This window comes from Artibeus jamaicensis, unplaced genomic scaffold (genome assembly GCF_021234435.1).
Source record: "Artibeus jamaicensis isolate MK-2021 breed Jamaican fruit bat unplaced genomic scaffold, CSHL_Jam_final contig_1028, whole genome shotgun sequence".
In the NCBI taxonomy this organism is placed as follows: domain Eukaryota; kingdom Metazoa; phylum Chordata; class Mammalia; order Chiroptera; family Phyllostomidae; genus Artibeus; species Artibeus jamaicensis.
Window position 1 is genome coordinate 6,357,970 of NW_026521201.1, and position 15,423 is coordinate 6,373,392.

The 15,423-nt window shown below is 40.0% G+C and overlaps 1 protein-coding gene across 19 annotated transcripts in view; it reads left to right on the plus strand.

Moving 5' to 3' along the window:
• WNK1 (WNK lysine deficient protein kinase 1) overlaps window positions 1-14,350 on the plus strand; it is a 156,188-nt gene extending 141,838 nt beyond the window's left edge. For 13 of the 19 annotated variants that reach the window (XM_053662455.1, XM_053662459.1, XM_053662467.1 and 10 more), the window contains 7 exons: window positions 943-1,604; window positions 2,214-2,416; window positions 3,822-4,016; window positions 4,834-4,905; window positions 7,948-7,989; window positions 10,789-10,976; window positions 11,433-14,350. In XM_053662455.1, the coding sequence (XP_053518430.1) occupies window positions 943-1,604; window positions 2,214-2,416; window positions 3,822-4,016; window positions 4,834-4,905; window positions 7,948-7,989; window positions 10,789-10,976; window positions 11,433-11,750 (1,680 nt within the window). In that variant the 3' untranslated portion in view covers window positions 11,751-14,350. The remainder of the gene's footprint in view (window positions 1-942; window positions 1,605-2,213; window positions 2,417-3,821; window positions 4,017-4,833; window positions 4,906-7,947; window positions 7,990-10,788; window positions 10,977-11,432) is intronic. The other 6 variants (XM_053662470.1, XM_037139885.2, XM_053662490.1 and 3 more) reach the window with 2 other exon arrangements.
• Window positions 14,351-15,423: the final 1,073 nt, after the last annotated feature.

The following is a 15,423-nucleotide window of genomic DNA, read 5'->3' on the forward strand; positions in this document are numbered from 1 at the left end:
GTAGCTGCTCAGCTCTGATTGAATGAGAAAAGCCTCAGTTCTATTGGTTGAAACAGGATTCCAGGAACTTCTTTATATGGCAAAAATACAGTGCAGGCACGTAGTCAGAGGTAGGTAGTTCAGTACAGGCTTCTCCCTGGAGTATAGTTTGCATGAGAAGCCCCCATGTAGGAATGGTTCTTAGGCTCTGTGTTTTGTGTGTGTTTTTTTTCTTTTTCTTTTTTAAATTTCAGCTCAGCCACCGGGAGCCCTTCTTAGTTGGTATCTCCTTTCTCAGGGTTAATATTTTCATGATAAACAATTGAAGTTGGGGATAGCACTTAGTCATGTTGATTCTTGAAGCTTAGTTGGCATTTAGCATTTATTGAATTTAATCTTTGCAGTTTTTCTTATTCACAAGCAACCTTCAAAATTCTGTGACCATTTGTTACTTATATTTTTACTAAGATTTGAATGTGTTCTGAAAGTAATTTACTTAGTAAGCTTATCCAGCCACTCAGAATCTACATGTAATCTGTACATCTCAGTACAGATACATAGTTCTCTGTAATGGTGTTCTGCTTACTTTCACAATGAAAAACGAGGGACTAAGCCCTGAATGGTATGGCTCAGTGGATTTAGCACCAGCCTGCAAACCATAGAGTTGCCAGTTGGATTCCCAGTCAAGGCACATGCCTGGGTTGCAGGCCAAGTCCCCAGTGCAGGGGGGTGTGCAAGAGGCAACCACACATTGGTGTTTCTCTCCCTCTCTTCCTCTCTCCCTTGCCTTCTCTCTAAAAATAAGTAAATAAAATATATTTTTTTAAATGAGGGACTGTATAAACAAATAATCAGCCTACTAACTGGCTAGGAACTCAAGTGATTCCTTTTTCTTAATGGTCCATTATAAAAATTAAATGGAGGCCTTTTAAAAAAAATCTCACTTTGGTTTCTATCTATCAGGTTTCAGTTGCAATGGATGATGCCCAGAAAGAGGCTAAAAATAAGTCAGAAGATGCAAAGTCTGTTCATTTTGAATCCAGCACTTCAGAGTCTTCAGTGCTATCAAGTAGTAGTCCAGAGAGTACCCTGGTGAAGCCAGGCCCTAATGGGATAACCATCCATGGTGTCTGTTCAGATATACCAGATGGTGTCCACAAAACTCCTGCCTCAGAAGCAAAGTCAGAAACTGGGCAGCCTACCAAGGTGGGACGTTTTCAGGTGACAACAACAGCAAACAGAGTAGGTCGTTTCTCTGTATCAAGAACTGAAGATAAGATCACTGAGGCAAAGAAAGAGGGACCAATGGAATCTCCTCCTTTTGTGGATTTGGAACAAGCTATTCTTCCTGCTGTGATACCAAAGAAAGAAAAGCCTGAACTGTCAGAGCCTTCACATCTGAATGGGCCATCTTCTGATGTGGAGGCTGCCTTCTTAAGTAGGGATGTGGATGATGGTTCAGGTAGTCCACACTCCCCCCATCAATTGAGCTCAAGGAGCCTCCCTATCCAAAATCTAAGTCAAAGCCTTAGTAATTCCCTCAATTCCTCTTACATGAGTAGTGACAATGAGTCAGATATTGAAGATGAAGACTTAAAATTAGAGCTGCGACGACTACGAGAAAAGTAAGTATGTTTTCTCTTACAAAAGAATTATGGCAGAATTAAGACCTAATTTCTGTTGCCTATATTAGTATTCTTTTTACTGCAATATGCTTATGTCTCAATTCTTTTAAAGAGAAGGGTGATAAGGTAGTTATGAATACAGTTCTCATTGGGTCTCCTGTACTCATAAGGATCCACAGCAGTTCTAGTTAATAGAACTTTATCAGCACTTTTGTATTATTGTTACTATATTATTTTATTAATATCATTTAAAATCATTATTAACCTAATGTAGATTATGTTGGAAGGTTTTGTGGGTCATATTTGACAAACTAAACCAGAGAAGTAAATTTAGTATTTCTGTGTGTAAAGCCAGGACATCTTTTTCTCCTAATACATCAACCATTTGTTGGCTGGGAACTTGTTGAATTTTGGCTTGAGTAATGGAGGACAGCAAGATGAATTGACAAAATAGAATCTCATGGTAGTAGAAGTTAGATTAAGTACATTTGAGGAAAAGATTCAAAAGTATATAAATACTTGAAAGGAGGTTAAAGAATATGTGGTTAATTCTTGTTTGAACAAAAGTGGTTGTAATCTTTTTGAATTATGTTTGGTTATCTTTCATAGACATCTTAAAGAGATTCAAGACCTGCAAAGTCGCCAGAAGCATGAAATTGAATCTTTATACACCAAACTGGGCAAGGTTCCCCCTGCTGTCATTATTCCCCCAGCTGCCCCCCTTTCGGGGAGAAGAAGGCGACCTACTAAAAGCAAAGGCAGCAAATCTAGTCGCAACACTTCCTCGGGGAATAAAAGCCCCCAGCTTTCAGGTAAACAGCCCGGGACCAGGTCAGCCATGGCTGTCCTGTGTTTTGTGTCTGTCTCCAACAGTAAATATAATGCATTGAACATTTGTTATTTTTGTTAAATTCCAAAAGAGTATGATTGACTTTCCTAATATTCTTACTTCCTTGAATTCTCTATTCCCCATATACACAGTACCTCTTTTTTAGTCTATGGATGTAGACTAGGGAGTGCAATGACCTATTCCATTGTAATCTATGTTGCTATCTATTGTAGTCTTTATTTATAGTTGTTCTTAAGGATAAAACATTTAGCATTTATTTACATTTGTATTTGCTAAATGTAACTCATACCTCATATATTTCCTAAAAGGCTTAGGCATTTGGAAGAAAATACATTGACTTCTACTTAGTAAATTTAAGTTCTTTTTCTTAATGAATGCAACTGGGTCATAATTGCAACTGGGATGAGTATAAATTTTATATAGGTATTTGAGTATGTCTTTAGGGTAATTTCCTTGATCAAAGTTTTTATGTCATTTTACCTGTATTGAAATAAAGAAGTTTCTGGTGTTTGTAATTGAAAAGATAGTTAAATCATAACCTATAATGAATTATAAGTCTATTTTGATTGTGATAGACAGTTTTTATTTACCCTTTGGTGTAATTATGGTAATGTTAACAGGTAATTAGTTGAAAAAGGAAAAAGTCTAAAATAGTTTGTGTTCATATTTGCTCTGCAGGTCTAATATAAATATGTTGGAGAGCAGTTGCAAATTCCTTAGTAGCTTTCCATTCTCTGGAATGGAAAATTTTTCTCTAGCATGTTAGAAAAACAATTCAGTAGTAGAGATGTGATTATAGGGATATCAGCTTATTCAGACATATTTTTTGGAGTGGACTTCTATTCCAGTAGTTACTAGGAAATGGAGAAATTAATTTAAGGACACTTGACTAGTGATTGTAGGCCACCTACCAAGAATAATTTTAAATATGCATTACCATAGTCACCTACATCATTTTTTGATACCTCTTTTGTTCTTGATTTGACACCTGCTTACAAAAAAAATTGAGCAGGTACTGCTTGCCAAACTATTTGTATCATGATCCAACTCATTGTTTTATAGTAGGGTAAAAAAGGCAGTTGTGAAACTGCAAAATGGGATTCTCTTGTATCTACTACAAATTCTAGCCTTCTTACTGAGGTCAGATTTGTGAACCATCTAGGTTATCTAAAGCTAAAAATCTCTCAGGATAGTTTTCTGTAGCCCTATTCACTGTTGATTCTAATGTCATTTCTCACTTCCCATCCTGTTGGTTCATTATTTAATAGCTTTTGACCCATTAATCACTTAGTGAGACAAATGGGAGTGTCTATTAAGTGCATTGGGAAAGGTATACAGGTTTTTCAAGGCACTTTATCCTCTGGCAGGTAATTTGTCTGGTCAGAGTGCAGCTTCAGTCCTGCACCCCCAGCAAACCCTCCACCCTCCTGGCAACATCCCAGAGACTGGGCAGAATCAGCTGTTACAGCCCCTTAAGCCATCTCCCTCCAGTGACAACCTCTATTCAGCCTTCACCAGCGATGGTGCCATTTCAGTACCAAGCCTTTCTGCTCCAGGTCAAGGTAAGAAAGTAAAGAAACCATCATCTTCCAAAAACATTAAGAGACACTGCCATATCCAGGACAAAAAAAAGCCTGATGAGTAACTTATTGTTAAGGTAGGTTGGAAGACCAGCTGACCAGGTCACTGCTTGGATATTGTACACTTCCAAGAATCTTCAGGCTGAATGGGTGGGAGTGATGATTAGATTTGCTGCGCTCAGCACTCCCATCAGGTGAAATAGCTTCTTTTCAAGGCACTCTAGCAAAAAGTTGTGTCTGTGACCTGTATGAAAAACTCATTTGGGATTTGCCAATGTAGACTTTTTAAACTTCTAAGTGTGGCTGTAGCATCTAAGATGAATAGTCCTACAACTCAGTTCATTTATATATATAAAATATACTTTTCAAATGTAGTTTTATTTATTAATGATCATTCAAAGCAATCCTGAAGAGGAAAGAGTTTCTAGTTACATTGGAATAAGACTTGAAAGGAAGTGGGTATCTGGGTAGAAAAGAATAGGAAGAAATATGGAAATATGGATAGCTAGCTTAGGTACTTTTGCCACAATATTGTTGAAATTGCAGATTAGATTGTCTCTTCACAAAATAAATGGACTTGTTGGTAAGAGTGCGAACTAGCATTATTCCTACTGTGAAAAGCTTCAGATGGAGGGAATTGAGGCCTAATTTTTCTATCCTATATATCTGACCTTTCCCTAGAAGCTTGTTCTTCTGTGTGCCATTGTAGCGCATTTCACCACTCCAGCCTCCAGTTTCTAACATCATGTAGTTGTGTTCTGTCTCTTCTCTGTTATTCCCTGTTTCTCCCCTCTCACAGGCTGTGCGAAGTTTAACTGTGCATCTGAGCAGGTGACATTCAAACCTGGTGGCAGGAGGACCCGATTTCTGAGTACGCCCTGCTTGGCTCTTTGTGTGTAACACCTTTACTCCTTCCTCGTCCTTGTTTCTCTGCTGCTTGGATCTGCTGTTTCATGCAGTTCATTTTCATTTGTCTCTGTGTATCATCTACTTGGTGGCCTGGCTGAACTACTGTTACCCTCAGAAGTTTGGGTCCCTGTGTTATTATGATAAAAGATATAGAAAGAATCACAGGTTTCTATAAACTTCAAAGCAGCTTTCTGGTAGAATTGCTTCTTTATAGATCCATAACAGGGAAGATACAGTGTCAGGCTTACATACTGCTGGGTCCTTTAGAATAATGAAGACTAAACCTCATAGTCCTATTCAGTACTGCCCCTTGCTTTGTCATTAGAAATAACAGAAATAACAGTGGTCATCTTGACCACTGATGAGCTTAGATTCTGGCAGCAGGTAAAAGTTTTGCCCTATTTTTCTATTTTTCAGAAGAGGTTGGAATGTTTTTCTGGTCAACCAGCCTAACCATCTGTTAGTTGAAAGATGCTAGAATTTCTCAGTGAATCCTTTCACCACTAGTACTTTCTAACCTCATAAAATTAGAGGCCGAAAGGGTTTCAGTGTAGTTACTTTCATGAAGTATTTATTTTGTTAAGACCAAATCTAAGCACCTGAGTATGAAAATGGTCTTTTTAACTTACTGTATTTTGCTGTGTATAATGTGCTCCTGTGTATAGTACGCACCCACGTTTTTGGCCCAAACTTTCAGGAAAAAACTTTCGTTTTAATTTTTTAATTCAATTTTATATTTATTTACATTTAGATAGTCGTTTTTTGTATTATAAAGGAATTTTAGCATTTATTTTTGAATGTATTATGGTAGAAGAAATTTTATGTGACAGATAATTACAAAACACAAGAACAGATGCAAGGTATTTTGGGTACTATCCATGTATAATGCGCACCCTTATTTTTTCCTCAGAAATTTGGGCAAAAATAGTATGTGTTATTCACAGCAAAATACAGTAATTGCTGGGATTTTCCAGCTTCCTTCTTCTTTTTTCTTTGTTTTAAGATTTTATTTACTTTTAGAGAGCAGGGAAAAGAGAAAGAATTAGAGGGAGAGAAACATCGATATGTGGTTGTCTCTCATGTGCCCCCTACTGGGGACCTGGCCTGCAACCCAGGCATGTGCCCTGACCGGGAATCGAGCTGGTGGTGACCCTTTGTTTTGCAGGTGGCACTCAATCCACTGAGCCACAGCAGCCAGGGCTCCAGCTTTCTTCTTAAATTTATTTAAGAAGGGTGACAAGACACAATAGCAAGTCATCCAACATCTTCAGCCCATTTTCCCTGTCTGAAATGGAGATGATGCCTGTCTTCTAGGGTTGTACAAACAGATTAAGTTGTGTACACAGAAACAGGAAGTGCACATTTCCCTATGATTGGCCACTGCCTGCCTGGCACATGGTAATCAGTAAATGTACATTGAAATAAAATTTAATAAACAAAAATAGGGCTCAAATAGAAAACTTTTTGCTAGAATTTAGATAAAGATTTCTGTTAAGGCCTCAAACTTCTGATGTGGTTATTGAAGTGCTTGTTAAATGCATGTGCTAAGAGGCGGTCACTGTTTCTGAGTATAGTTCTGAGGTCTTTGGGCCTCCCTCACACATCACTAGTCCAGAGCTATTTGACGAAGGATGTTAAAGACATTAGCTAGTTTGGGAGTCTTCCAAGCATGTGTGATTTTTCAGCATTCGAATCAGTAAGTTTCTGGTAAAACCAGGCGGGATCAAGCATATTAGCATCGTGACACTTAAATAAGCATTTAATTTATATGTCCAGCTAGAAGGATGAAAAGACATAAATAGAAGGAGACAAGAGTTTCAGAGTAGAATGTGACATGTCTGGCCTATGTTATACCCCTTGAAATGTCTAAAAGGGAATAACGAGAACCAAGGCATTTTGTAATGTGACAGGTACCACTTCAAAGTAGTTCAGTAAATTCTCATTACACTCTTAAAGGTAGGTGGTATTATACTGTTCTTCAAATGAAAGTGTTCCATAATATATTTATTTTATTTTATTTATTTATCTTTAGAAGGGAAGGGAAGGAGAGAAATATCAATGTATGGTTGCTTCTGGTACATTCCCTGCTGGGAACTGGCCTGCAACCCAGGCATGTGCCCTGACGGGGAATCGAACCGCAATCTTTTGGTTCGCAGGCCTGTGCTCAATCCACTGAGCTACACCAGCCAGGGCAAGAGTGTTTCATAATATTAACTCTTACCTCTTCCTTTTGGATCTAAAATGAGAGGCCTGACATCTGATGAAGTCACATCAGTATATATTTTATAAGCCCTGGTGTACAGATTTCAAGAGACAGATTTAAAGCAAATGTGAGAAGAAAAAACTGGTGCTTATAGACATGGAGGTCTTAATAGTTTTAAGTGCATTATTTTATGCTCTCAAAATAGATAATGGTTTAGAAGCATGGCTTGCCTTAATGCTTTATTTATGTTCAAAAGGTGCTTGTTTTCCATATACTTTTTAAAGATTTTTCTAGAGGGGAAAGTGTTAGTATGTATGTCTAGGATGTGGAAATATATTAGCCAATTTAAATTATGTGAAAACTGTAAAATGTCAGCCTACTGTGGCAGAATTGCTAATGAATTTAATTGAGTGCTTTTTAACAACCCAGCAGGAGAAACAGAAAGTGGGACAGGGTCAGATTGGGTATTTGAAATTTAAGCAGTGAGATCTGAGAGACTGGAGTACCTCCCCATCCCAGAACCTTGATGCAGGGCATTACTCTTTTAGATACAAAGATTGGGTATTGGAAACTCAGCTTCTGTCAGCCAGGTACCACTGTCAATCAAATAACCAAGTTTAGGCTGACAGCCAGGAAGGTACATCCCATAGAACTACATCTCTGGCAAGGGCTCTAGGTCCTACCAGCCTGTCTCCCCTCCTGCTTTCTCTTGCTGGGACTTTGTGTGCTGATTGGAGATTCTAAGTATGTTATACTGATGTTTCTTTATTTTTAACGCATTGCTTTCTCTTTGTGCTTCAGGGAAGATGGTGAAAAAAGTCTGTCCTTGCAACCAGCTCTGTAGTAATTATCTTTTTTTTTTCTGTTACTTTTGGTCCTTGATTGCAAAGCTTATTATCTATGAGCTCTTTGAACCTTGAAGCCTCACTTCCAACTCTCTAGTTCTGCACCCTTTTCTAATATATTCTTTAACATGCTTAATTGCTGACTAGTGGCTATCCTTCCAGAATAAGAAATCACCTCACAGTCAGTGTTTTCAGTGGTGACCCCTGTGAGCCTACCTCTGTGACAGTTTATGGCTGGATGTGCCGATGGATATGCACACAGAGACCGAGGATTCCTGACTCCTTTGGAAAAGGAGTCAACAAACAGGTGCCGGCCATTGGAAAATCAGCAGTGGCCAAAGTGTACCTGTCTGCTAGCTTGGCGAGGCAAGAAACACGACTTTATCGAGTTTGGCTTCTTAGATTGATGGCCTCTCACTAAAGTGTAGACGATTCACCAACCCTGCAGGCCACCTAGAGGGTCAACCAGAACATTCTACTTGGGATATACTGGGCAGTAAGTTGTGACTCCTAATAGGCTCTGGCAACATGGGGGTAGGTGTGGCGTGAGAAAATAGAAAAACAGATTTTTGATTGTAAAGCATTACTCTGCTTTTGAGAGGTTTTCAGCAGAACTGAGGACAGTTTAGAGGCAAGTCAGTATATGCTGGAAGGCACACGATGTTCTCAGAAATATCTGTATTACAGATGTTCTTAAACACTTTATTACTAAAATGGACTAAATGCACTATGTGTCCTCCTAGGTTTTATAGTCAGCTTTTCCCAGAAGTTACTTTCTGGTGAGAAAGGGATATGTTTGTTTCCTTCTTTAAGGGAAAGTTCTGTTTTCAAAAGCCAGTATAAGAAGGTCAGCTGTTTGGTTGACTTTTCCTTGTGGTATAGGCCCCACTTTCAGAATCCAGTATTGTATAATGCAGATTAAAATGAAAAGTTAAACTTGGTTATAAAGGGGCCTCACAACATGAAAGGTGATGAGCATGAGACCAGATAGGTGTAACTCCCAGCACGAGCTTTGTGAGTAAGCTGTGTTCACCTCTACAGAGCTTCTTGTGTTTGGCTTTTGACAGCTCTGCTCACCTGGGATAATTTCTGTTTTTGTTTTGATCGTCTCATCAAGCTCACCAAGCAGTAATCATCCAAGCAGGATGCTAGTCCTCATGCATGCGATCCACTTGCCTTCTGGGTTTCACCGTCACGACTGCCATGCTCACTGCCTCTGCTTCCCACCCCACCACTGTCTCCCTCCTGTGAGTCGAGGAAGGCTGTTTCTTGTGCTTGTCCACTTGTCCACTTGGGAGTCCTGTACCATCCGGGAAATTAGTCTTCCCTTCACACTGTGTGCAGTAGCCATCCCCTTGTGGCTCTAGCGGGCACCGAGAGGGAACTAATACACACACTGTAGCAGTTCCATGTCTTGCCTTGGTGTTAAGAAGCATGTGACCTTCCTTTGCAGCTTCACCTCAGAATTAGCTGTTACTGGAGTACAGACATGCTTGTGTGTGCCATTCCCTGGGTACTATGGTGTAAACTTGGCCAGCGATGGATTATAAAGGGCTTTTCAATGGCAGAGTTGCTTCAGGTATGCTGCTGCGCTCTGGTGCTGCTTTGACCTTGAAAGCCGGAAAATGTATGCATTTATTGAGTCCGCAGCATTACTTGGATATCTTAAGGCCTAGTGTTTCACAACTTCAATACTTTTTATTTATTCTGCAGCAAATGTGAAACTTGGTAAGAAAATGGGGATGAGAGTAAAATAATAAGACCATGATTCTTCTTTCCCTCTTCCCTAAAACTTGCCTCTCCGCACTATCTTCAGTGTGCCCTCCAGCAGAGCCAAAATCAGGCAGGATACAGACTCCTTTCTTTCTCATCAAACCATAGAAATAGAATTCCTTCATCACACCTCAAAGCTTCCCCCTCCCCTTTGCACTCCTACCTCAGCTGAATGTTCTTGTTGCTTCCACATGAGAGTGCTCACTCTTCTGGGAAGAGGTGGGGGTGGAAGGGCTGAGAATCCATGAACCAGTTGGAACTTAGGTCATCTTCAGGAATAGCTTGCCCTCCTGGAATTGAAAGATTCAGGCACACAATAAACTTTTATTGCAAGCAGTCTTGGGCCTTTACTCATAGGAAAGTGGGAGAGGTTGAAGCCTTAATTCCTCCCAAGTTTATGTTTACAGATTTGTGTTTATGGGTCCGGATGAAAGTTGTTTTTTTTTTAATAGAGCTTGCTTTTTCTCTTACCACCACCTCTTTCTACTAGAGAATGGCTAAAGATTATCCCAGTGTCAGTATGGTTTGGGAAACCTTTCTTTTCCTGGTCAAGCACCTATTTTTGCATTTCTGTAACTCCTACTTGAATCCTGCCCCAGTCCTCAAGAAATCACCTTATTTTCCCCTGCGTTCCACAACATTCTAGAGCAACTAGCCTCACTGACCCTCCCATACTTCCCTCATCAATACGATGCTGGGAGCGATCTCTGGCAGTACGTTTCAGTACTCTGAGATGCCATGTGAATAGGCTGAAAGAGGCCCGTGCCCTCTGTGCCGACCATCATCCTGAGTTGTTTAGCCTTCCTGCAGCTCCTGAAGAGAATCTGGTTCCGTTACCTGTTCTGCCAAAGCGTTGGCTAAGTAAGACCTTGGACTCTTCCTTCCTTTCTTGCATGGCTTCCTAGTCCATCCTCTCCCCATTCTGTGGCTTGCCAGTCATCATTCTGTGACGCTCTTCCTGCTCATTAAATTAAATTCCACATGCCTTTTAATGGTTATATTCTGTTGCTTCTTCCAACTCTAGGGACCAGCAGCACAAACACTGTTGGGGGAACAGTGAACAGCCAGGCCACCCAAGCCCAGCCTCCTGCCCTGACCTCCAGCAGGAAGGGCACGTTCACAGATGACCTGCACAAGCTGGTAGACAATTGGGCCCGAGATGCCATGAATCTTTCAGGCAGGAGAGGAAGCAAAGGACATACAAACTACGAGGTAAGTTTTCCCTTTTGTGTCACTTAGCACATCTGGGTTGGAGCGTTAGAAACTACCTGGCCCAGTGCTTAACATTTTAGGCTATGACCTTCTTTAGTGTTTAATTGTTTAATTTTAACACTTTTAGAAAAACAAGAAAACAAAAATCACTCAAGTAGCCTTTAATTTTTCCTTACCTGGATCCTTCTCTCTCTATTGGGCAACTCAATTTTTTCTTCCCTTTTCCTTTAATGCCCTGAACCGCAGCCCGCACATACACACGTGCATGACCCCTCCCACTTCTTGTCAGAATAGTTATCCTCACCCTGTTTGGTAAGTATGAAGAGCCATAATAATGGAAAGGTTTCATAAGACTACACCAGTCCTGGTTGCAAAATTATATTTTAGTACTGCCCATTTCACACTCGTGCATGTTATGCTCATACCATACTTTACAATGAGTTGTTTTGTTTTCAGGGCCCTGGGATGGCACGGAAGTTTTCTGCACCTGGTCAGCTGTGCATCTCCATGACCTCAAATCTGGGTGGCTCTGCCCCCATCTCTGCAGCATCAGCTACCTCTCTAGGTCACTTCACCAAGTCTATGTGCCCACCACAGCAGTACAGTTTTCCAGCTCCACCCTTTAACACTCAGTGGAGTGGGACGGGTGGCCCCACAGCACAGCCTCTTGGGCAGTTCCAGCCTGTGGGGACTGCCTCCTTACAAAATTTCAACATCAGCAATTTGCAAAAATCCATCAGCAATCCCCCAGGTTCCAACCTGAGGACCACTTAGTCAGACCTAGAGACATTAATTGAGCAGATCTGGGGGCAGGAGAGGGAGTGCTGACTACTAGTGCTGCATTTAACTGATTACTTGCTAACTACTAGTGCTGCATTTAACTGATTATTTCTTGCCAGAAAGGAATGTTTTTGGTACTGCTTAGAGCCCTCAGGATGGAGAGTGTTCCTTCCCCTTTGCCATCAATTGGAGTGGACAAAAAGGAAAGAGCAGCTTGCTTATGGTGGGGCGTCTTCAGATTGTAAGTTTCCCTGTTTCCTGTACCCACAGCGAGGGCTAGCAAAGAAAGGCTTTATCAGAAAGCTACTAGAGTACTCAAGGGAAAACCAAAACCCTTCTGTATTTTCAAGTGGGTGGAGTGCTTTTCTGGGCACCCATCCCCAGTCCCTATTCCCTCAAAAATCTAAACCACAAAACAAAAAAAATACTGGGCTCTCTCCTGCCCTGTTTCCTACCCAGTCCCCACTTGTTTTTCTTTCTTTTTTTCTCTTTTTAGAACCCAGTGAAAAACACCAGGAGACTGAGGCTTCAACCCTTTCTTATGATAAGTCATTAGTGCTTTAAGCAGATGATATTAGCAGCTTTGCCTGCAGCATTAGCAATTAGGAAAAAAAAAGTTCCCTGCGGACATGTAACTTGCCATCAGTTTTGATGTGGAAACACTGTGATATATAAATGTTGTTGGACAACAGTAGTTTTAAGATGAAAATATGAAAGGTTTAAAAAGTTGGGAAGAAAAGCTAGCTCTGTCCTTTACTTATTAAGACACTTTAACTTTTTCCTTTGTACTTCCATTGTATTAGATAAATAAATGTGAATGTAAAATTGTATAAATTACTGTACTTGAATACTTCTGTTCAACCAGTATTGCTTGCTGGATTTTTTAGTGCCTTGGACTTATTGCTTCTGCCATTAGCATCAACTTCTCATCAGACCCCGGATCAGCAAAGGGCATATGGAAGGAAATCTTAGGTCCACGTGACCCCAGCAGCGGATGATGCCAAAGGGAAATTGAAAGATTTTTTTATAAAGTCATTTAATAATTTTGTCTAGAGCAGGTGTAAGATGAGCAGGGTGAGAAGTTAAGTTGACATCGGTGGTTAAAAGCAGAAAGTGTTTGAGGAGGGGTGCTGGGACAAAATTGGGCACTTGAGAAGAGTAAGGTGCTATGTGAAAGTAAAACTTTCAATAAGTGAAAGAAAAAGACTAAAAGTGGGAGAACGTATTTGTTTAAAAGATATGTGATGCCTGGCCAACTCATTTGAGCTGGGCTTGAACAGACCTAGAAGAAATGGCTGAATATAAAGAGAAGCAGGTGGGAGCTTGTTTTGAAGCTGGGAAACGTGATAGTGGGAAGACATAGATGGAGAAAGTTGCTCAGAGGACTGTTCGCATTGCTCTCCTCTTGTTGCAAATGTACCGGGCATTTCTCAGCTTGAGGGTACTGTATCTTTTTGCGAAAAGTGGACCCACATCTGAATTAAGCATTGTCCGAAAGAATGCTTTTTCTTCCTGCTCTTCTATATAAAATGTGCAGATGGTTGCAGGATCACGTCTTTCATGCCACCTTTATTTCTGCAATTGCAACTGATATTCCCACAGTTCATATTAACAAATATTCTCCTTAATTAATAACTGCAACCAACCAGTATTATTTAGCTATACCTAGTTGTAATGGGCAGTTCTGTTGTTTTCAGAGCTTTCAGGAAATACTTTCCTAATTGGCTAGGTTGGGATCTTTACTATCTCAGAAGATGGGGGGAAGCTAGGACTCTTAATTTTGGGGGTGCTTCTTGTCTTGACTCTTGAGTTGGGGAATTGACATATTCTAACCTCTTACCCACCTCAATAGCACATCCCAGGAATCACTGCAGTAGGAAGAGCATGGTTGGCTCTCCTCTCCTGTTGTTCCTTTGTGGGCCTGTCTCTGTAAATTAGCCTTGGCCCCAAATGAAAGCCGAAGATTTTAGCAATGTAGAAATAAACAGGGCGTGCCTTTCAAGCCCTTCTTCAAAATTGTTTACTTATCCTCTGCTTATAATTCTTGGGGAGATAGTAAGAGTAAGGCTAGAACAAAGATGGTGGCCAAATAAGAAACAGACCACCTAAGACAAATAAAACAATACTTTCTACTAGGGAAACAAGCAAACCAAATGCAGCACATCGTTTGTTATTTTGGTTCAATAATGTTGAGATCGCTTCACTCACAAAAAAGTAAGAACTGGTTTTATTTACTGTTGATTTTTTTCCCTCCTGTGGATGAAATAACTGAAGCCTAGAGGAATGAACTAGTGCTACTGAAGTGTTTAAATTATTTTTGTGTTAATAGTACACTTTGAGTATCTTTTTTCCACATTAAAAAAAGATCTTTCTGAATTATAAATGTTTTCCTTACATTATTTAACAATGTACACTGTTTTAAAAAATGAATAAACTGAATTTAAACCTTGAGTTTCTCTGCAGCCGTTAATTGTACATTTTGCACTAACTCTGGGTGTCGCGCTTCTTGTAAGATTGCACTTTGTGCTTCAGTTTGTTACTTTTGTAGACTTATTTAATGAAACCATTCAAATAAACCAAACTTGCTTTGTTAAGTTGTGAGATTTCATTTCCAGTCAGTTCCTTTTCATGATTTCATTGGCTCTGTTTTTGTGTGCAATTTATAAATGGATTCCTAACTGCAGGAACTGTTTTTAGTGTCAGTTCTGATCTGAAATGAGGTTATGCTGCAGACAAAATGCTATTTGCTCTGAAGAAGATGGTAAGGTTATCAAAATCAAAAGATGACTATGTGACCAAATCTGCCTCTTCATCTTCCCAAGGAGTAGAAATGGCTGGCTGTCGTCTGTGCATTAAGAGTTCCTTGCCTCAGATTCTCCGCTTCCCACAAGTGGGTCTGTTATCAAAAAAAAAATAGTGAAAGCCAGTGCTTCAAGATTAGATGAGAGATACAGCCGAAAAAGCACCTTAAAAAGTAAACTTGTGCCCTGGTTGGTGTGGCTCAGTAGATTGAGCACCTGCCTGTGAACCAAAGGATCACTGGTTTGATTCCCAGTCAGGGCACATGCCTGGGTTGTGGACCAAGTTCCCCAGTAGGGGGCATGCGAGAGGCAACCACACATTGATGTTTCTCTCTCCCCCTCTCTAAAAATAAAATCCTTTTTTTAAAAAGTAAATTAGCAAACTCATTATTTAAAAGAACCGTAAAACAACTACTGAGCACCACGGAAAAACAATTTATGTTCAAGTGGGTTGTATCATCTGAAATGGGAAAATAAAAACAGCTACTTATATTTTTCATTTTGTTACAAAGTAATGGATTTATTTTGTGCTCTTGAAATCTCTTTCTTGGGCCTAGGTCATTGTTTCCTTAATAAACAAGGGAATTGTCACAGATGAGGATGACAGGCTGGGCTTTGTTCTGAGCATGATGCACAGTCCTCATGTGGGAAATGTTAGGACTTGGTGCCCTAAAGTTCAGAAAGAAGGGAGAGATCACTCACAACAGTTTAATGTAGTTGTTTAAAAGAGTATATGGGGGATAATTGGTAATGAAAAAATACAGTAAGAAATACAAAAAATTAAAAGTTGGTGTTTATATTACTGGTGAGTCCTAAAAGTTACACATTTATTAACAATAGTTAGGAATAAAAAAGACCCTCAAAAG